This window comes from Lindgomyces ingoldianus, assembly GCF_010093535.1.
Source record: "Lindgomyces ingoldianus strain ATCC 200398 unplaced genomic scaffold BDR25scaffold_24, whole genome shotgun sequence".
In the NCBI taxonomy this organism is placed as follows: domain Eukaryota; kingdom Fungi; phylum Ascomycota; class Dothideomycetes; order Pleosporales; family Lindgomycetaceae; genus Lindgomyces; species Lindgomyces ingoldianus.
The window spans coordinates 976,851-998,294 of NW_022985185.1; the positions used below are offsets into that span (position 1 = coordinate 976,851).

General features: G+C 51.9%; 8 protein-coding genes across 8 annotated transcripts; 4 read left to right on the forward strand and 4 right to left on the reverse strand.

The window, feature by feature from the left end:
• Positions 1 to 790: 790 nt before the first annotated feature.
• BDR25DRAFT_316078 (vacuolar calcium ion transporter-like protein /H(+) exchanger) lies at positions 791 to 2,363 on the forward strand (the record flags this gene model as incomplete). The annotated part of the gene is made up of 4 exons (XM_033691571.1): positions 791 to 1,138; positions 1,200 to 1,283; positions 1,331 to 2,172; positions 2,267 to 2,363. The coding sequence occupies 4 exons, from the start codon at positions 791 to 793 to the stop codon at positions 2,361 to 2,363; spliced, it is 1,371 nt and encodes a 456-aa protein (XP_033545464.1).
• A 439-nt stretch (positions 2,364 to 2,802) lies between these two features.
• On the reverse strand, positions 2,803 to 5,565 carry BDR25DRAFT_373273 (endo-1,3-beta-glucanase Engl1; the record flags this gene model as incomplete). The annotated part of the gene is made up of 4 exons (XM_033697273.1): positions 2,803 to 3,308; positions 3,388 to 3,525; positions 3,662 to 5,069; positions 5,119 to 5,565. The coding sequence occupies 4 exons, from the start codon at positions 5,563 to 5,565 to the stop codon at positions 2,992 to 2,994; spliced, it is 2,310 nt and encodes a 769-aa protein (XP_033545465.1). The 3' UTR covers positions 2,803 to 2,991.
• Positions 5,566 to 7,741: 2,176 nt separating this feature from the next.
• On the reverse strand, positions 7,742 to 10,729 carry BDR25DRAFT_290394 (Utp14-domain-containing protein; the record flags this gene model as incomplete). The annotated part of the gene is made up of 1 exon (XM_033688514.1): positions 7,742 to 10,729. Exon 1 carries the CDS (start codon positions 10,679 to 10,681, stop codon positions 7,742 to 7,744), a length of 2,940 nt encoding a protein of 979 aa, XP_033545466.1. The 5' UTR covers positions 10,682 to 10,729.
• Positions 10,730 to 10,838: 109 nt separating this feature from the next.
• Positions 10,839 to 11,649, forward strand: BDR25DRAFT_265398 (uncharacterized protein). The gene is made up of 2 exons (XM_033686918.1): positions 10,839 to 11,131; positions 11,208 to 11,649. The coding sequence occupies exons 1-2, from the start codon at positions 10,940 to 10,942 to the stop codon at positions 11,343 to 11,345; spliced, it is 330 nt and encodes a 109-aa protein (XP_033545467.1). The 5' UTR covers positions 10,839 to 10,939; the 3' UTR covers positions 11,346 to 11,649.
• A 44-nt stretch (positions 11,650 to 11,693) lies between these two features.
• Positions 11,694 to 12,368, reverse strand: BDR25DRAFT_326769 (ubiquinone biosynthesis O-methyltransferase; the record flags this gene model as incomplete). The annotated part of the gene is made up of 1 exon (XM_033692297.1): positions 11,694 to 12,368. One exon carries the CDS (start codon positions 12,366 to 12,368, stop codon positions 11,694 to 11,696), a length of 675 nt encoding a protein of 224 aa, XP_033545468.1.
• A 417-nt stretch (positions 12,369 to 12,785) lies between these two features.
• On the reverse strand, positions 12,786 to 13,961 carry BDR25DRAFT_305006 (transcription initiation factor IIE, beta subunit). The gene has a single exon (XM_033690329.1). It carries the CDS (start codon positions 13,806 to 13,808, stop codon positions 13,005 to 13,007), a length of 804 nt encoding a protein of 267 aa, XP_033545469.1. The 5' UTR covers positions 13,809 to 13,961; the 3' UTR covers positions 12,786 to 13,004.
• A 230-nt stretch (positions 13,962 to 14,191) lies between these two features.
• On the forward strand, positions 14,192 to 14,542 carry BDR25DRAFT_231528 (uncharacterized protein; the record flags this gene model as incomplete). Its single annotated transcript, XM_033685380.1, has 1 exon — positions 14,192 to 14,542. The coding sequence occupies one exon, from the start codon at positions 14,192 to 14,194 to the stop codon at positions 14,540 to 14,542; it is 351 nt and encodes a 116-aa protein (XP_033545470.1).
• A 6,561-nt stretch (positions 14,543 to 21,103) lies between these two features.
• BDR25DRAFT_305007 (uncharacterized protein) lies at positions 21,104 to 21,369 on the forward strand. Its single transcript, XM_033690330.1, has one exon. The coding sequence runs from the start codon at positions 21,176 to 21,178 to the stop codon at positions 21,344 to 21,346; it is 171 nt and encodes a 56-aa protein (XP_033545471.1). The 5' UTR covers positions 21,104 to 21,175; the 3' UTR covers positions 21,347 to 21,369.
• Positions 21,370 to 21,444: the final 75 nt, after the last annotated feature.

Genomic DNA, 21,444 nt, shown 5'->3' on the forward strand with positions numbered 1-21,444 from the left:
TGTGGCTTTTGTGTCAACTAAATAGCTTACCGACACGATCGTCAGGTTGTCGATTCCGGGGAGTGAAGGATGCCGGCCAAGCGACAAATGTGCGCCCCTGTGCAGAAGCAGTCCGGCAGGTGTCTTGATTCCTGGGCATCCGGGCTGTGCAGACGAGCTCTGCTACGGAATGTTCCCTCATTGGCTAGTAGTCTAATAGCTCCCCAACCTCCCAGGGCTTCCATCATCGCCCGACGCTTGCTTGATATTGCTTCCACAGCCTGAAGACTGCTGCGCCCTCTTCCCCCCCGCTCTTTGCGACTCTGAACATCACTGCCGCGCGCCCTACAGCCCACAAACAGCCAAACAACATCCCTCCCACACGCCGACGTTCGCCGGCGAGCCACAGTGGCCTACTTTACAGCCACTCTCCCCACTCCAGGCGTCGTCGGTCCGAAAACTCCAAGTTCTCTTCCAGACGATAGAATGAGTGAGTAAGAGCCTTTCTGCCTCCCGCTCTCTCCTATCCTCTCCATTCCTATTCTCTCCATTCCTGTTCGACCCTCGTCCGTCCTTTGTCGCTGGCTTGGCCCGGCGTTCAACACCGGCACACTTTCGCGTGCTCTGGCCAGCACCGTCCGTGACTCTGCCAGGCGCAGCACCCCCAACATCCATCTTCATCTCTGGGCACTTCTCAGCGGCGATATCTTGGCTAATTACGCGCTTGGCGTCCGCATCTATAGCAGTACACAAAGACATAAGGCGCGAATTCAATCGTCTCGGTCGTCACACCAGCTACTCAGGACCCAACATGCCCGCCCCTACTAACGGCTCTGCGTATGGTGAGACTGAACCACTCCTCGGCCAACAGCAACCTCAGCAGCAATCGCGCTGGAAAGCGCTCCCTAAGCATATCGCTGCCGTGACTTGGGCGACGCTCAGCAGTAACTATGCAAATGTCTTCCTTGTCTTTGTTCCGCTCGGCATCATCGCTGGGGCTCTGCACTGGAGCCCCACCTCCGTCTTCATCCTCAACTTCATCGCCATCATTCCTCTTGCTGCCCTTCTGAGCTTTGCGACTGAGGAGCTGTCTGCCAAATTGGGCGACAGCTTGGGTGGACTGTTGAATGCGACCTTTGGAAATGCGGTGGAATTAATTGTGAGTTGATCTGTCCCAGCGATCCCCCACGTGACAACAAGTAACTGACCGATTCCTCCAGGTTTCCATCGTTGCGCTGAGAGAGGGCGAAATCCGCATCGTCCAATCCAGCATGCTCGGCAGCATCCTCTCCAACATCCTTCTAGTGAGTTGAATTGCTTCTCAGTCATATGCAGACACTGACACGTGCAGGTGCTCGGATGCTGTTTCTTGGCTGGAGGAATTAGACAACAAGAGTCAGAATTCAACTCGACCGTTGCATCGACCATGTCTTCCCTCATGGCTGTCTCTTCTGCGTCCTTGATCATTCCTGCAACGCTGTACGCGGCATTGCGCACGTCCACGGACGAGGAGACCGATAAGAATATCTTGCTTCTTTCCCATGGAACTTCTATCATTCTACTCCTTCTCTACATTCTATATCTCGTCTTCCAATTGCACACCCACAAAAATCTCTTCAAACAGGATCAAAGTAAGAAAAACAAGAGAGACATCGAGGCTCGAGCTCAAGCTCAAGCTGAGCAACAAGGCGAATCTTCAGCATCGGCTTCCACTTCACCCACAGAGCCGGCAGAACCCGAGGAAGAAGTGGAAGAAGAGGAAGCAGGTCAAATCCTCTCCCCAATCGCCGCCGGCATCGCCCTCGTCCTCGTCACCATCCTCGTAGCCGTCTGCGCCGAATACCTCGTCGACAGCATCGACTCCATCGTCCAAACCGCACACATCAGCAAGACCTTCATTGGTCTCGTCCTCCTCCCCATTGTCGGCAATGCTGCCGAGCATGTTACGGCCGTAATCGTCGCCTACAAAGGAAAAATGGACCTAGCCATCAACGTAGCTATCGGCAGCAGCATGCAAATCGCACTCTTCGTAACTCCTTTCCTCGTCATTCTCGGCTGGATCATGGACAAGCCCATGACACTCCACTTCCAGAGCTTCGAAACCGTCGTGTTCTTCCTATCAGTCTTAGTCGTGAATTATCTCATCCAGGACGGAAAGAGTAATTATCTTGAGGGCGCTATGTGTCTGGGAACGTAAGTCTTACCAACTTCCACTCATCCCTGCAGCTGCATGCAGGGATTAGAATGCAAGATTTATTTAAAGTGCGGAATGCTGATTGGAAGACAGATACACTATTATTGCCCTCGCTTTTTACGTCTATCCGGATGATGCTAAGGGCGATTTGAGTGACAGCTTCTTCCGAAACCTCTGGGGAAGGAATTAAACCGGGGTTTTATCTAGTTGCCGAACTTTATGCTGCAGTGCGGCATCTTCCTCATCCACCCACCTTTCCGCACAATTATGTTGGCGAAGGAGAGACTTTTCTTTTCTTATTTCTTGTGTATATTTTCCTCTTCTCATCGGATATCTACCAAACCTTCTATCTCGGCTAGGCCCTTTGAAAAAGGCTCATTGGATGGACTAGATACCCTTCCTCCCTTTCTAATATCCAATGGTTCTCACCTTGTGGAGTGAGGACAATGGTTTTTTTTTCCCTTTATAATGTCGAAGGACGAATGTCGATTGTTGTAGTGGGTGATTTTGTAAGATATTAGGTGTCGAATCTGAACAAATGGGTGTGGGAGGTGTTTAATCGGCGTTGAAGAGAGTCTTCGAAGAGATGGTTTGAGTTGGTTGTCAGGGGTTTAAAATAGTGGCCTAAGCATCGGTAGCAAGGAAATTGTAAATCTAGTGCTCGTGGTATGAGAAGGGTTCGTGGAGAGCAATTCATTCAGTGATCATAGGTATCTAAGCCTTGACAATCAAGTGCTGGACATCCAACCATCTTCTACCCACATCTACCTCTCTCCCTCCAGCTTCATCCGGTATTCTCATCGACCCTTCCCTTCACCTCACCGCGGCGCTCCCCCTAACCCCGCACACCAAACAAGATACCATGTCCTACTGGCGCCACCATCAATCCATCTATCGTCCCAACTCCCCATGACCCCATCCTTGAAAAATCCCCACGCCGTCTTCGCATCTATGATCGCAAGGTTTGCCATCAAGATCCCGCGCCACCCACCAGGTACTTGGAGCGCCCGGTTGTCGGAGAAGAAACGGTCCCATTCTTCGCGCACGAAGGCTTTAGAACGAAGATAGGAGGTTGCGGGTGAGATTGGGAGGATGTGAATGGAGGAGATTAGGTAGGAGTCTGGGCCGAAGTAGGCTAGGGGAGTGTTAGTTTGGGGTGCGGAAGAAAGGACAAGAAGGGATGATATTGGGACGGGGGAGGAAGAGCCACTTACTCGTATGGTCTACTTTATTATCGAAGAAAACTCCGCTGATTTTGTTGCCGATGAATTGTGGCGGGGCGTTTGTGTTGTTGTCCAGCATGTAGAAGTAATTTGAAAAAGAGCGGGCTTGGATAGCGAGCATGAGATTGCCTGGTTTAGTATCGTTAGCAAAGCACTACACTTTCATCTATCTATTCCCAGCCAAAGCTGCCCTCCTCGCATTTTATGCTGACTAATTAAGAGGGGGTCGGGATTTGAGGCGGTGGGGCTCAGTCAACCAACATACCTCTTTTCTCCATCATCACATTTCCACTCGTCCTCCCCCACATCTTCACCGCAAAACTCGCAAACCCATCCTCACTACTACTCTCCTCATCCTTCCCATCTGCACTCTCAAGTAACCCCTTCGCCCATGAATGGCCCGCCCACCAGTCAAAGCTTCTTGAAAACGGGTAGTCTCTGCCTTGCTTATCACTCTCGGCGAAATCCTTCACCAGCATATTAACCCAGGCTCTACTGTCGCCTTGGTTGAGCCAGTCCGGGTCGAGATACCCAATAACAGCAGCTGTGTACACGAAATATCCCCAATGGAAATGGTGGTCGTTGTAATATGTATTTCCGAAATCGGCACCTGGGCTGTTGGTGAAGCCGGCGCTGGAGACAATGCCTTTCCAGTCATCGTCATAGAACAACATGTATTTCTGCTTGTTTTGAACGTAGACTTGAAACTCTTCTTTGAGCTTTGTGAGGGCTAGGGAGACAAGAGTAGGGTTGTTGAGCACATCTTTAACAACCCAGCCTAGTGTCGCGAGCTTCGCTAGCGATTTTCCCGCGTAGTAGAAACTCTCGGAGTCTGGCGTTTCGGATATGGCGATCCGGATATCGCGGTCTGCGGTGTAGGTGATGGCTTCGATGGCTTTGGGGGAGTACAGGATTTTAGCGGAAGTGATGCCAGGTGCCCATGGTGCGAAGGTCATGTTTGTTGGGAGGTTTGGCTCGAGCATTGTGAGATTTTCGGTGAAGAGCGCGGTGGCCATGCCCTTTGTTGTTGTTCGGAGTTGGAGCTTGGTGATTGAGGATTGGAGGTCTGGGGATAGGGATTGAATGTGGTGAGGTAGGGCGAATATGAGCAAGGGGGCTTTGCCAATCTTGGTGTAGCTGATGGTGTAGGTACCGACGCCGTTGTTGGCAGAACCGGTTAGAGTCGCTTCTGTGACGAAGCTACCAACAGCCTTGCTGTAAATGGCTTCACCGTCGTCGCTGATCGGGTTCTTTGCAATCTGGATGGTACCCTTGAAGTTGGGGGGGCCGACGAAGTTCTGACTGTCGATGACTCTGAAGGCTGTGGCATCGTACTGGGCAGTTGGGACGGGGTTGACGTAGATTAACCAAGTCTTTCCATCCAATGTTACCACGCGGTACTTTACTGACTTGTCGACCTTGATCGGTTTGCTCATAGACCTGAATTTAATGCCACTCTGTATAAGTGGGGTCGCGTTCCTGTATCCGCCAGTAACGAAAGCCATACCCTGCACGCAAGGGATAGTCAGAGTCGGCTCCAAATCGTCCTTCTTAGCAAGGAGATTGACATTGACAGAGAAAGGGAGAAGAGTGTCTGTTGTCAGGATCGTCTCGGGACCTAATTCCTGGGCGGACAGGATAAGGGAATCGTGGTAAAGGGGGTTCGAATAGTACTACTTTCTCATAAGCCCCGTTTGCACAATCTGCGCGCCATGGATATACCTTGACAGGAGTTTGCTCTCCTGGTGGGAATTCAACCGCATCACCATCGGTCTGGTCGATACCTATCCCCCAGCTCGTCATATCAGGTTCTTTAGCGCTTACTTTAGCCACACCTTTTGTCCACCAAATTACATACGGATGCGTCCACACTGGCTGGTTCTGGCCCCCGAGGAAGAAATTGGCATAGAATTTATTGGTTTGTATAGTTCTCGTGTCACTGTCTTCGATCCCTAGTTTTTTAACAGGGTGATGTCTGCCAATCGGTATCTGAGAGAGAATATTGTCCTTCGCGATCGGTACGAAGATATCATCTTCCGGGGCAGAGGTACTCGTAGACTTCGTCGTCCAACCGGCCGACTTTATGGTGCTTTTCCAAGTTTCCTTCCACCATGACTCTTTAGTCGAAGATGAAGACGAGGATGATTCCACCGAAGGTCCGTGGCCCATAGAGGTAATAGTAGGACTTTGAGAAGGATGTAACGTCGACGGACTGAACTGCACGGTGGTACTAGGAACAAGGGCGGAAGTAGTGAATCTAAGGGTTCTTGTAGATACGTCTGCGCTTCTAAATGCGGTTCTTGTATGCGTTAAAAATATTGACGAAGAGGAATGGCTTGTACGACGAGCGGAAATAGAAGAATCAGGATCGGAGGGAGTCGTTGGAGCGTGGGTTGAGCTGCGCAGATGCGATGTTGAAATGGGTCTTGGGTGCCCTGAAGGAGAGACATGAGAAAGAGCCTTCCACCGGTCAGTAAACACACGTGATGGTAGGTAAAGTCCGCCTGGCTTAGAAGTAAAGGGTGTACCGCGTTAGGAAGTTTCAAGGTGTCTCTTGGAATGATGGGGAAGGTGAGATGTTCGTTGTGAAGTTTCGGCCGTACGGCAAATGGGTGACATTTTCATGGAAGTGTCTTATGGTCAGAAAATCCCGTTAAGATACCAAAACCCTCTGGTGGATAAACCATGCTATTTTATGTTTTATCAACGCCCTTACTAATTGGTCCAAGTTGAGAACTTCCATCCAACTCACCAAAGATGATGTGGAACACTGTGTTCCATGCGAAGAACTCCAATAGATCGTCCTAGACTCAGGAAAAGCACCAGAACTCGACATCATTGGGGATGGGCTCCGAAGACTTGAAATCGGCGCGCTATAGCTCATCAGTGTCGACGGTCGTAAAACGGTAGCTGTGTAGTGCTTCATCGAAGCAGTTATAGAACCTAATGTTGGTGGACATATGATTGTAGTCTCCGTGATGACTATCGTTTCCCAAACTACATTGCCGGACGTATGCCATATGGCATCCTCTACCGGGACTGCACCGATACACCTTACATGTAGCAGTGCTAATAATGAAAAGCTTATTAGGGACGATAAGGGACCCATGACGGTCGAGGATTCCAAAGGGGGGAAATAACAGAACGACGTAGTGAAAGAAGCCAATGAGGTAAGGTTTCATATAGGCGAGAGTAGGAAAGTGTGTCCAAGATTAAAAAGCGCTGAGGGTTTGGTTCGTGAATCGACAGCTCGCACTCCATTATCAGAAGAAACTTGAGAAATCTAGCTTTATACAACTAATTCAGAAATAAATAAACATTCGTATGGCCATGGTGAGAGCAAAGCACAGCATGATCATCTACCTTGGAGAGAAACATCGAGGACATAGTGTTAGCACTTTTTGGTCTTGTGAGAACGGACACATGGGAAGCGGAGTAAAATAGGTACCCAGTGGCGTGGCTAAGAGAGTCCAGAGAAGAGAGTCGATGCTACCTTGTGATATGTGGAGAAACATGTCGTCCTCGAAAGAAGTAAGCAGTCTCATCCATCAGACAAGGAATAGGGCAAATGACAAGTCTTTGTAGAACTTGGACGAGTGTAGACGATTTAAGGTTTAGGCTCACTGGAAACCAAGCAATAATTAACGACGGGTAATGGGAGAATTGGACAGGGTGGAAGCAAGGATTGATGCTCATCCGGGTTGGGGGCCAAAAAGAAACGCCACTGCGATACATGGCTAATGCACGAGTTGGTTCCTGCAGTCGGGGAAACGCTGGCCCGCAGTCGGGTAATACGGGGTGCAAGCGCTCGGTGCTGATTCTAAGTAGGTAGTAGATAGGATTCTTGTTGTAGTGCGCGACTAGGTTGAAAGGGCGGAGTGGATGCTACTGCTACGGGAGTCTATGTGACTTATCTGCCTGATGGGAAGCATGTAAGAGCCGTTGATATCCACACCAAGAGACGGGTGATAAAGAACAACGATTAATGAGCTGTTCACGAAGAAGGGTGGCGTTGGAAGCTGACGTGAAGAGGAGATGTCCAAGCCAAGAAATTATCCGGGAGAGAGTCGCTGCCGAACGAACGGGACAGGCGGGCCTGTGTCAAAATGGGGTGGTTAGGTGACGAACCTTCTGGGCGGCACTTGATGCACGCCATTCTATATGAAGCAATTGTAACACCAAAAGGTCATTGGAAGTCTCGATTCCATGTCACAGGATCCATAAGGAGATACGTTTCACAAAATGAGGCTCATTAAGAACGTCACAGTCTTGCCACGGAAAGCTACATATGGTAACAATGCATCTATCCCACCCAGAGCCTGTGGGCAAGATCATATGCGAGACTCTAAACCAGCGGTTTCGCCATTGGCCTGATGATCCCTTGCTTAACAATAACCCTCGGCTTAGTCGCACCCTGAAACGTTTTCTTTGTCGTCCACTCTGGCCCCTTTGGTAACCGCAAACTCCTCTCATACTGCTCCTTAGTCTCATATGGGAACGGCAATGAGCTCGCAAGATACTTTTTGTTCTTCCGAACTTTCTTCTCATTGATAATGACTCTTTCGAGCTTCGCATCTTTCCGCTTATTTGCCTGTATACCATTTTGCTTGACGAGGCTGCGGCCTTTGTTCTTAGATTGCTCCCACTTGCTGAGTCCTTCGCCGACCCAACTGCCCCAGCCTGGAAGTGTGTTGTCGATAACCTTGTCATCTTCGTCTTCCATAATGGCCCTCTTTTCAGCGGCGAAATCGGCTTCGACGTCATCACCTGCGAAGCCTTTGGCTGTGAGCTCCTGATTGCGTAGTACGATGCCGAGGTCAACACCCTCGCTCTCGGTGTCATCCTGATCTTGGTTGGTGTTATTACCGTACGTGACAGTTTGCCAGCCGTCCGCGTCTGGCGCACTGATCTCAGGTTCAGGGAGACTGTCGTCTGATGACTTCGTTTTGATCTTGATTTTGGTCTTCGGCTTTGCCTTCTGCTGGCTGGCTTGGATTGTATCATGCGCTTTCCACGAGAGGTCAGGTTCTTGACCGGCTTCCATCTTCTTGGGCCTCTTCTCCTTCGATGCTTTCATTAAGAAAGGGTTGTTTACCACAACATTCCTTGGTGAGGCCGCTCCTTGGGGTTGCTTTGACTTGGTGGGTGTAGCCTTGGTGATATCATCCAGAGAGTCTTGAGCGGCGTTATCATTTGCGCCTTCATAGGCTGCCTCTTCATCGAAATCCGGTCTCTCCTCGAACTCACTGCGTTTACTTTGTATGGTGGGGATACCTGCATTAGTTGTAGGGCCGAATTTTCGACGGCCAGCGCGCGCAGCATTTTCGTCTTCGTCTTCGCTCGGGCCCTCCTCTCCTGCGAGTTCTCGTCGTAGATGCTCTATCTCTTGGTCATTTCTCTGCTTCCTCGCCGCCTCAGCCTTTTGCATGAACATCATAGAGCCCAGCTTGGATTGGTCAGTAGCGAAAGGGTTTTGCTTCAAGCGACCCAGCTGGCGTTGTAGTCCTTGGGCACCGTCTGCATCATCTCCACCTTCGTTTTCATCCTCTTCACTAGATATATCGGAGCCAACCTCATCCTCGTCACGAACCTCCTTGCCCTCAATTCTTCGCCGAAGCTCCTCATTCCGACGAGCCATTTCGGTCACACCTGCGCGAGCGTCCTCGTCCCAGGCCGCCCTACCACTGTCTTTGATGCCTTTTGCCCACTTGCTCTCTCGATGTTTTGCACCCATTCGCTCCTCTGCGCGTCGGCGATCATTGTACTCGCGCTCATCTTCGGAGACATCTACACCGTCCGCCTTCAGAGCATCTCTTTCTCGCTGTTCTATCCTTTCGCGTTCCTTCCTATGAACTCTCCGGTAAGCCTTGCTCTTGATCTTCTTCACCCTCTTTGCACGAACTTCTTCGCGGAAGAGTAGTTCTCGCTGCTTGCGAAGTTCCGCCCGGCGTGCCTGGACTTCTTCAAGCGGCAGCTTATTAATCTGCAGCTCTTCCCATTTCTGTATCTGCTGTTCGTCGTCCTTCCCATTAGAGAGGCCGCTTTGCTGGAGGATCTTTTGGATGGTGCTCTCAAGGTCGTTCGTAGGAGCTTCCGTTGTAGTAGGCTGGAGGCGGCTCTCGCCGAACGTTTCCCCAGCACGAGGATGCACGAGAGGGAAGGATAGGTGCTCGGCTCGCCGGTTGTGCTTGACAGTATCTACCCATCGTCCCAGGGTTTCGTTGGTTTTCTCTGTGGCGGCAGTCCGATCTAGCTTGTCCTGTTGACGTTTTGGGAGGGGTGCATTGAGCTTCCTAGCAATGTCATTCCGTTTAGGCGGTTTCAGATCATCCCGTAACAGTTTGAGTGACCTTTTCCGGTCCGGGTCTGTGACCTTGGGTTTGAAGCTCGCAATGTCGACTTTCCTGAGGACGCCGAATTCGGAGGGAGTGCCGGATTCATGAACCTCAACTTTTCGCGTGCCTTTGGCTGGAGCTTCTTCTTCTGTTGGCAATGATGATATTAAGTTCTTTAGCTTTTCCATCTTGGAGGGATCAGCATCGTCGTCCTCATCTGACATGGAGAGGTCGGAGGCTCCGTCTAGAGCAAAGTCTTCTTCCTGGCTATGCTCACCATCGCTTTCCTCAAACCTCGCTTTTTTATTTTTCTTATTCTTTGGTCTCTCCTCCTCGCTATCCTCATACTGATCCAACGCCGTCGCAAGATCAATCGCATCCTCCCCCAAGTCATCCTCATCTTCCTCCTCCCCATCTGCACTCTCTCCCTCATCGAGATCAATCTGCTCAATCCTTGCCTCATCTTCATCATCCACAACCTTTGCGCTCTTCCTCGGCTTCCCTTTCCTTTTCTGATTACTCACACTCCCCCGAAAAACCCACCCCTCAAACCGCTCCTCATCACTCTCCCCAAATGCCTCGTCGCTATCAATGTCACTATCATCATCCTCATTCACACGTCCCATCGTCCATTTATTCCCTTCCGAGTCACTCCCCTCGTCCAGACTCAATTCCCCACTGTCCACTTTCTTCATCTTCCTTTTCCGAGCGTCGGTTGCATCTTCGTCCTCGCTATCCTCCGGACCTTCATCTTCACCACGGGGCCGTTTACGGCGAGACGAGAGATCCGATTCACCGAGACGGTGTTGTCGAATTTTTTGGTGGGAGGTGGTGGAGTGCGAGGCGATGGAAAAGGCGTCGAGGGCACGCTTTTGGGATTTTCTGGGGTTGCGGATGGAGGGACGGGGTTTGGTGGATGGCGGCGAGCCTCTGGATATTCTCGGCGGCATCGTGGTACAATCTAGTGCTCGGTCGAGCTGTTCGTTGTAGCTAGAAACGGGAGCCCTGGAGAATCTTCGAAATTGGTGGAAAGCCGTGCGCGAAATCTTGGCATAGGCTTTTTTTTCCCTTGATGATGATGATCCCGGAATTCAGCCGACGAGCTCCGAGCTCTAGTCGATTCACCTTTCAATTCATTGTTCAATTCACCGTTCTCCCCTCCAGCCATCATAAATCCTACCTTTACGTCCATGAACTAAATATTCACCATGTTCAAACCTACGGCACCCCTCTACCGCCGCATACGCCGCCTCCCGCTCACGACAAAAATGGTCAATAAGGGCTTCTACAAAGGCAATCGCGTTGGCAGTATGGGCGCGATAAACCAATACGGACGCTTTAAGCCGGATTACAGCAAGATACGGACATACCCTGAACCGATATATTTGAAGGAGACGAATGTAAGTGCCCAAACGTGAGATTTTGTTCAGGGGATTGGTTGGGATTTGGATGGGCGCTGACTTTTTGATGGATTAGTTGACGCCGTTTGTGAGCAAGGTTGTAGAGAAGGTGAAGGTGGGGGAGGATGGGGAGGAAGGAGAGGGTCCTAACGGGGGTAAGTGGGACGGGCAGAGGTATTTGATGTTGTGGAAAGAGAGGAATGGGCAGGATTGAAGGATGGGTGGAAAGGACGAGGGGTGTACGATATAGTAGGTCTAGAATCTTGGTCCAAGGGAGTGGGGTGGTGTCTGATGCGATTGGGAAAGATGCATAACATATTAGCATTGGTAGGCGTTCTAGGAGGGCGTTGACTTTGAGGTACGAGAGGTTTGAGGGGCTCGGGATGGTGGACATAGGACACGATGGTTTTGGCTCCAGTCGATGAAGGAACAACTGGGAGGACCTTTTGAGCGTGGTCAATCAATTGAAGAGTTCTTGGTGCTATACTGTACATTTCGGGTATCTTGTATAATTGTCGTACTGCGACCCACTTATCTTACAACATCTATTTGCTCTGCGCACTCACCCATCCCTCCTAACCCCGAAGAAATAATTCCCCCACGCCTCCCCTCCCGGAATCTCCTTCCACCCCAAACCTGGCACATATACCACGCCCATAGCCTTCACGCCTCCATTCCCTCCCCAACCCCCCTTCTCCGCAAACCACTCCCTCAACTCCCCTTCATTAACATACTTCTGCCACTCATGCGTACCCTTCGGTACAATCCCCAACACATCCTCTGCAACAACATTCGTCACCATCCAGCTCGTCCACGTCCGTGCAATTGTACTCAACACCAACCAGCCCCCCGGTTTCACATTCGAAATTACTGATTCTAGAAATGGCCCCGGGGCGTTAACATGCTCGAGGACCTCGAACAGCGTAACCACATCGAATTTCTCCGCCTCGGAGCCGGGTACTGGCAACTCTTCAATCGATGTATTTAAATACGTCAGCTTCCCCTTCGTCATGAGTGCCGGATCCCGTCGTTTATGCCCCTCAGCAATGGCGAGAACATCGGGAGTGGGATCGATCGCGGTGACGGAGGCCGTTGTGCGCAATCTCGCAGCAGACTCAGCGAATATTCCTCCGCCGCAGCCAATATCGAGATAGCGCAATTCCTCCGGGAGGGGGTTGGTGGATGGCGGCGTTGTGTCGAGACAGCGCGAGATGAAGGTATGCCGTAGCGGGTTCATGAGATGCAGGAGGCGAGAAGGACCGTGTGGGTCCCACCAGCTGGATGCGAGCGCATTGAAGTGGGATACTTCTGCGGGATCGACGGAGGATTTGGGGGGTGAATGGGGTGGTGAGTGAGTGGATGTGTTGCGGAGAGGGGCTGTGCAGCAAAGCGGTATTCGGGGAATTGGGGCTGTTGTGGTGGGTCGAGGCGGAAGTTGAGTCGAGAGCCTTTGGAGGGAGCACAGAGCCCTGGGTGGGTTTAGAGGTGCCATTGAGTTGGTGTTGGGAGGATTGATGTTCAGTTTGGTGGAGAGCATTGGAGGGAGCTTCAAGGTTGATGTCACTAAATTTCAAGCACGGACCATAAGGTCATGCTCACATTGCTTGGTGTCAAGATTCGAGAACACAAGTATGTTCATATTCATACTCAGGGGCAAGGTCTTGTCTATGGCTGGATATAAATTTCACAATGGCCCAGGAAAACATTCATGTTGTACTCGTGTAGTAGTTACAGTGTGAGAGAGCTCCGAGTCCGAGCGCCCAGTCATCCTTAAGCATGCCATGCAAATCAAAAGGAAATTTTCCACGTACGCCATGCAAGGTTATCCGATAAACGATCCCTATCGCCGATGCTATGCAGTGAGAAATAAAAATTACTTCCTCTTGTGGGAGTAGTCTTTGAGGATGGACGCCATATGGGTATTGGTCTGCTTGCCGCCCCGCCTTGGCGCCTTCTTCTTCTTCTCCTTCGGTTTCGCAGCCATAGCCGCACGAGGGGCGCTAGAAGGCTTCAGACCCGCTGCTACCAGCTTGTTCCGCAGATCGTCCGGATTTGGGGGCAGCAGTATCTTGTGCCACTCGTTCCTGAAATCTTCGTCAAGGTTGTGCATGAGAGACGGATCGTTGATCCACACCGTCTTAGCGACTTGGTCCTTCTTGTTGCGGTTGACTAGAATTTCCCTCTTCCGCTCCGGCTCCCTAATCTCCTCGTGCACATTCGGCCAGCCATCCTTGAGCTCCCGCACAGCCAATCCTTGCGCCGACTTCTGCGTCTGGAGCCAGCCCTTGAGTTGCGCAGCATTGCGGATGTCGTACTTGGGTTTGTAGCGATAGGTGTTGTCCCGGGGATTGTGCTCGATGCGGCTAGTGGTGGGGCTGCGGAAGATGACCTCCAGCTGCGTGCGAAGGTGGTCCTCGTGAAGCGGGATGTTGAGGTACTCGGTAATCTCTTGGAAGGTCATCCATCGGCTCTTGCCACGAAGGAACTCGATAGTGTATGTGACCTGGGTGAAGATGTGGTTGCCAGTGCCGGTGTCCAAGGGCTGCGAGTAGACGGTGGAAGCAGCGACATCATCGGCGGGTCGCTTTCGCTTCGCGCCGCTGTTTGAGGAGTTGGAGGGCGTGGGAGATGGGGCGCCCAGTCTGGATGCAGCGGAGCTGGCCTTGAGGAAGGACATAGCTGCGGTTGGGGGGGTGGAGGTATTGATGTGTGTGCAGCGTCTAGCGAAAGAGTCGCACACCAGGGCCAAGAGAGGCTGTTCCACCGGGTGGTAGAGGTGGTGAAGGTTGGTCGGGGTGAGAGACGGGGTGTAGTGGGTGTGGGAGTGAAGGGTCACGGTTGGTACTGGTGCTGGTGCTGGTGCTGGCGTGAAATCATGCATGCGGCGGTGCCAAGACGCCGCTGGCTTGTGCACCCATTCGTTTGTTTCTCTGCCCTCGCGACTCTGTCTTGTCTGCCTGTGTTATTTGAATCCCCATTATTGTCGCCAACCGCCCCCGCTCTCCTTTTCTTTCTTTCTCGATAATGCGCTAGCCCTGCCCTCCGCACTTCCTTCCCACCATGGCTGCGGCTGCAGTGGACATTGGCTACCTCGCCGCGTCCTACTCCATTCCCGAGCCTTCCTTGCAATCTTTAATTGATTCCCCCACTACTGAGTTGATCCATTCTCTTCTTGTGCAGATCGAGGCCAAGGCGCGAGAATTCGATGAAATCAAGGCCGAACAGCTCCGCTCCGACGTGGAGCTTGAGACCGTTGTCCGCTCCAGCGACACCCGCGCGCGCTCTCTCAAAGCATCCGTCGACAAAGCTCTGAAGGATGTCGAGGAGCTGAGGAGGAGGCTCAGCTCAGAAGGTAAGCCTACACCTCTGTGTCTCGACCCCGAGCTCCTCCTGACAAGCAGCGTCCTATAGAAAATGCCCGTACCCAGGTCGAGGCAGAGCTCGAACAATTGAAGTCTTCTACCTCGAGCTCCGTATCCGAAGTCCAGACGCTCGAATCACGTGTCAAGACGCTCGAGGCTCAGAACCGAGACGCCGTTGCCCTCCATGACGCCAAATCCGCCGCCCACGACCAACTTGCCCAGGAGCTTTCGGCCCAACACCAGAAGCTTGTCGGTTACCGGAAGCAGGTAGCTGAGCTAGAAGAGAGGAATCAATCTCTGGAGAATGCATCTACAAGTACAAAGTTCCGTGAACAGAGTCTTCAACAGGAAATCGAGCTCCTGAAGAAGCACAATGACTGGTATGAATCTGAAATGAAGACGCGCGCCACCGAAAATACCAAGTTCCGCAAAGAAAAGAACGCCCAAATTTCCGAGCTGCAACGAGCCAATGCGGATGCCAGCCAAACAATCGACTCTCTTCGCCGGACTGAGGCGTCGCAGCGCCTGCGCCTAGAAGAGCTGGACCAGAAAGTGGAGGAATCTCTGGTGAGGATCCAGGAACTGCAGGATGCGGCGACCAAGGATAACGAGTCATACCGTGCGGAGATTGATGGTGTTCGGCGACTGGCTGCACTTCAGGAACGCGCTGCGGATACGGCCAAGGCGCGCTTGCAGGAGGTTCAGGCACAGTCCGATCACATCAATGACAACGCTGCTGAAGAACTTGGTCAGATGCAGGCTGAGCTTGAATCGGAACGCAATCAGAGGGAGGCCGGTGAGGTTCGGGTGGCTGAACTGGAGGCGCAGGTTGAGGTTCTCGAATCTAATGTTTCTGAACTGAGGCATTCGGCCCGTATGCCAGGAACCCCACGACGTGGAATCAATACTTCCTTCGACACCCCTGGAAGAGCCGGATCGCCAGTCGCCTTCACTCCTGGAGGCTCGAGAAGCAGGAGTGGCATGTCTGTTTCACAGCTTTTCGCAGAGAACACGCAGTTGAAAGCCGACTTACGGGCGAGCCGAGCGCAAGAAGAAAAGCTGAGGGCGTCTATGAACGAAATGTTTGAGGAGCTAGAGAACAAGGCGCCCGAGTTGGACGAACTTCGTGAAGAGAACGAGCGTTTAACGGCTGGATACGGCGAGCAGTCCGCTATCGCGGAAGAAGCAGTCAAGGATCGGGAAGCGGCACGGAAAGAGGCCCGGAAATACCAGGGCGAAATCAAGGGCAACCATCGTGAAATCGCAATACTGAATCAACAACTTCGCGACGTGAGCTCACAGCTCAAGTTTCTGTTAGTGCAGCAGCAAGCTCGAGATCAAGGCCTCGAGGCTCTCAACCCTGCACAGCAGGCTTATTTGCGGCAGATTGACAATGGGGAGGTCCTTCAAGACCAGCTCGATGACTCGACAGCCACCGGGCGCTTGATCAGTCAACATCTAGTGTTGTTTAGGAACGTCGCGGAGCTTCAGAACAAGAACCAGGAAGTCCTAACTGCAATTCGGAAAGTCGCCGAGCAATACGAAGGAACTGAAGCACAGGAAAACACAAAACAAATCGAGAAGACCGAAAAGGAGCTGGAACACGTCAAGAACCAACTCGCCCAATGTCAGGACGAACTCAAATCTCTCACAGTCCGAGTGCAGAGCACCACCAAAGAACGGGATATGTTCCGCCGAATGGTCACCAACCGCGGCCAGATCCCCCCGGGATCAGACATAGCATCAATTCTTGGTCAGTCAGTCGATGGAAGGGCTACTATTACGCCTCCACCTGGGAACTTGGCTCAGAGCGTCGAACAAACACCTCGCCCCACGGAACTCGCAGAGTACGCCAAGTTGCTGAAGGATATGCAGGCCCATTTAGATGCGCTCAAGCACGAAAGTGCCACAGACTTAACGTCACTAAAGCAACAAGTCGACAGTCTTGCTAAGGACAAGAGCGAACTTAATAGTGAGAACTCTAGGCTTAGTCATGCGGTTAGCATGGCCCAAGAGCGATATGGTCTACTTCAAACCAAGCTCAGCCAACTGCAAACGGAAAATAGCGAGATTCAGAAGCGCGCGGAATCCTTCCAAGAGCTTGCTACAAAACAGGACATTCGCACGCAGCAAACCGCAGAGGAGCTTGTTGAAGCGAAGAATATGGCGGACAGCCTGGCACGAGAGAACAGCAATCTCAAAGCTTCGCAGGTGTTGGCCAAGTCGATCGAAGCCCGCCTTAGCGACGACAACAAAGCCCTTTTGGATGAGAGGTCCCGACTTAACAAGATGATGAACGACCTTCAGAATATGCAGAATGAGCGGGAGGCAACAGACGCAGAGAATCGACGCCGCTTGCAAAATCGAGCTGATTCCCTCGAATTAGAACTCCAAACCGTTAAACGAAAGCTAGAGGATGAGGTTGAGGAGAACAAGAAGGCTTCCTTGCGACGCGAATATGAGTCGACTGAAACCCGCAAGAAGATCGATGATCTGACAAGAGCATTGAACAATATTCGGCCTGAGCTTGCCACGGTGAAAACGCAGCGTGACCAGCTTCAAGTCCGTGTCGACGAATTGAAGGTTGAGCTGCGAATCGCCGAAGAACGCACCCAAACTCTTCACTCCAGCCCAAGCAGGCATATGAACGGCTCTCTAGAGAGCAACGACGACGAAATGAGCCGAGAGGAGCAACTCAGCCTCGAAATGGCCGACCTCAGGAGCGAGCTTGAGGCCGCTCGAGAAGAAGTCAAGTCCGCAAAGACACAGGTCGAGACGTACAAAGCGATTGCGCTCGATGCCGAAGAGCAACTGGAGAGTGTTAACGAGACTAGCGAGCAGCACCAACAGGAAATGGACGAGCTCATTGCCGAGAAGGACGCAAAGATCAGTGACCTCGAAAAGCGAGTTGATGAGATTTCGTCAGAGCTTGCTACCACCAACACTGAGCTTTCAGCGTTGAGGCAGAAACACGAGGAGGAGAGTGTCAAGTTTAACCAGCAAAAGGAACTTTTGAATTCGGAGATCACTCGCATCAAGGACGACGCGGAACGATACAAGGAAAAGGCGGCGCTCTCACGAGAAGACTTGAAGGCGCAGGCTGACATTGCAACACGAGCACAGCAGGACTATGAGAACGAGCTTATGAAACACAGTGAAGCGATGCAAAATCTTCGAGACCTTCGTGAGGAGTACAACAAGCTGAGGACGGACGTCGCGCAGATCAAGTCTCAAGGCCAAACTGCTCGTCTCGCGTTAGAGCAGACCGAAGCGCACTGGGAGGAAGCCAAAGATCGATACGAACGCGAGATTGAGGAGCTCCGCACCAGGAATGATGGGGTCAAGGAACAGAATAAGATCCTTCACCAACAGCTTGAGCATGTTAGCACCCAGATCGCAAACCTAAAACAGAGTCGTGTTTCTGTCGCCGGTGGAGAGCCAGATGCTGCAAGTTCGAACGCCGACCTAGATGGGCTCCGAGATGTTATCCGTTATTTACGACAAGAGAAAGAAATCGTGGATGTCCAACATGAGATTGCTATTCAAGATGCCAAACGCCTGCAGCAACAGCTGGAGTACACCCAGAGCCAACTCGACCAAACTCGCGAGAAGTTAGTCACCGAACAACAAGCACATGTCCTGAACAAGGAGAGTGCGATGAGCTATGATCGCGTCCAAAAGAGTCTCGAACAGCTCAACCTTTATCGGGAGAGCAATCACACTTTGCGCAATGAAATTCGACAGGCCCAGACCCAATTATCCGAGAAAGCAAAGGAGGTCGAGGAATTGCTTGGTCAGATTCAACCCCTCCAAACACGGGTGCAAGAGATTGAGGGCGAGCTATCGATCAAAGATGGTGAGCTCGAACTCCTCCAGCGGGATCGAGATCATTGGCAGAAACGCCATCAGGACGTGTTACAGAAATATGACCGCATCGACCCAGCCGAACTCGAAGCACTCAAGACGCAAATCGACACTTTGCAAACTGAGCGCGATGAAGCTCGGGCGGAGAAGCAACCTTTGCAGGAGCAGGTTGACGGGTTCGAAGAACGATTACAGGCCGAGAAAAAGATATCAGTGGAAGAGACGAAGCGAGAATTTGATGAACGCCGAGAGACTATGATCAAACAGTTTAAGGAGCGGTCGAAGACTCTCTCCGCCCAAATTAAAGAAAAGGACTCTACCAATCAGACTCTCAGTCAGGAACGGGACCAGCTCCAGCAACAAATTTCGACTCTTCAGCAAGAGCTTGAATCAACAAGGGCTGCCCGTGACGAAGCGGTTGCAGTTGCAAATGCACAGGCTGATACTGTCATGGCGAATGCCCAGGAAGAGGGACAGGTTGATGAGGGCGGCTCCAACTTTTCGAGCGAGGAGAAGCAAGCATTGGAGGCACATATCATAGTAGCAGAGAGGAAGGCCATTGAGGAATCAAATAGGGCAGTTGCTCTTCACATTCAAGTCGAGGCCATGAAATCTCGGATCAGCGATTTTGAGAATCAAGTGGTAAGTCCCTTGCTACAGTACGAGTTAATGGGTCAAAGCTAATTTTGGTACAGGGAGAGTTGCAGCAACGCATCGCTGGTCTCAACAATGAACTCGCACAGGCCCAGAGCGAGGCTAAGCGAGCCCAGGCCCGAGTTCACGAATTGGAGTCTGAGCGGCCACTGGAAGGCACTACAGTCATGGCCCAAACCTCGGAAAGCGACCAGAAGCTGAGAGAAGAGCTAGCCGCTGCGCAGAAAGAAGTTGAGGGTTTAAGGGCCGCTGCCACGCTTACAGACTCAGGAAACGACGTGTCAAATGGCACAAAACCTGGAGACGACCGACTTGCTGAGCGACGCACAGAGCTTGAAGCCGAATATGCTCAGCGACGTGCCGAGCTCGAGGCTGAATACGTTGCCAAAAAGACAGATTGCGACGAGAAGCTTCAGCAGCGCACGAAATCAGTACAGAAGAAAGGCGGCGATATGGTCAAGGAAGCTAGAGAGAAGGCCAAGACTGAACACCTAGAAGACATCCAACGTCTCAAATCCGAACATGATGCCAAAATCCAGCGCCTCACATCAGAGCACCAAGCTGAGATTGAGCGCGTGCGAAAGACTCAGGTTTCTACTGTGTCGAGCCATCAAGAACCCCTCTCAGAAGACCCTTCGAAGGGGCCAAACACCCCTAAACCGGAGCCAACGGGAGATGCAGGCGATCGAATATATGGCCCATGGAACGAAAAGGAACTGCGGGAATCCGTTAAAACCAATCATATCTTGAGGTCCATGATCACGACGAACATAAAGACCGGACTATCTAGAGAAAGGGAAAGTCTCGCTTCGAAGATTAGGGAAGAAGTGGAAGCGAAATACAAAGGGGAACAGGACAAGATTAGGGAAGACGCCGAAGCACCTTCCCAGGAAGAGCAGGGCAAGATCATTGCTAGGAAGGTCGAGGAAGCTACCGCTAAATTCAAACAGGAGCAAGAAAGCCTCACGGCCCAGAAGGTTGAGGATGCCAAGGCTAAGACGCGGGAGGAGCTGGAAAAGAAACAAAAGGCTCAAAGGAACATAACTGAGGTCAGACAGAAGAAGCTCAACGCTAAGCTCGAGGTTGTAAAACAGGCCGCGAACGATACCCCTGACCGAAGGGTCGCGGAGGTATGGGTAGAGGTCGAGAAGCTTGATCAAGCGAGGCCGACCCCAGTAGTCCAACCACCTAAGCCGTCGACAGAGCTGCAAGTACCATCTGCTCTTGCTAGCTCTGCTCAGCCCACTCAAACACAGGTTGAGTCGCGTCCGCAACCTCAAGCTCAAACTACACCTCAACCTAACGGAGCAACTGCAAATCCATTCGGGCAGGCAAACCCCTTCGGTCAGCCTTCATTTACTCAGCCACAGCAAGCCAACCAGATGGGTACGTTTGGCCGTCCCAGCAATTTTGGACAAAGTCAAGGAAGTCAGCCGTTCCAACAACAAGGTCAAGGTATGGGTCAAAATCGACCGGGTCAACCACCTCAGAACGTCCCAGGCTTTGGGACCTTTGGAGGACTTCCTCAGCCTGGCTTTATGGGGTCGCAAAACCAGATGCCTCAGAGTACTCCCTTCAATCAACAGCAGCAACAGCAGCCCAACCAACCCGGAGCGAGACCTTCTAGGGACAACGTCGGCACCGGACCTGCTGCACTCCGTAACCTTATGGGCCAGCAAGGCCAGCAATCCGCGATTCCTCGAGGAGGCGGCATTCCCCGCGGGGGCGGTCGTGGTGGAGGCAACCAACAGAACCAACAGAACCAAAACCAGGGAATGAGCATTCAAGGCGCTGGCGCATCACAGCTCCCCCGCGGCGGCGGTAGAGGCGGTGGTGGTCGCGGCCGTGGTGGCGGTGGACATATCCAGACGAATGTCCAACAGCAAGGAGGCCAGTCGGGTCAAGGTCAGAATAGTCCAAGGTCCTTCAACCCGCATGCCCAGCAATTTACTCCCGGGGCTAGCGGTGGAAGTGCTCCTGGCGCGGGGCGAGGACAGAAGCGCGGACGAGATGATGGTGGGGATGGGGAGGGGGGACATCAAGGGGGGAAGAGGGCCAGAGGTGGTGGCGCAGGTGGTGGTGGTGGTGGTGGTGGTGGTGGTCAATAATCCATGAGATGAATCTGATGAGTAGAGGAGAGATTCTGAACAAGGCCTAGTGTGTGATGGCTATGCTCTGCGCATGTTTCCTTTGTTCTTGCCCGCGATGGGCGGCTATCTGTATTGTGTATAACTCCTTCGGTAATGTGGGGTACTATGGGTGGACAAGTGAATGGGAAAAAGAGAAATTTTTTATGGCGATTATGGATGGCATTGTAGTATATGTAGCGATGTAGGTGTCGTCGACTTTGAATGCAGGTATATTCGACATTCTGATTGTACGGGTGCTAGTTTTTCCGCCTCCCAAGGTCTGGTCATCACATCGTGAAGCAGT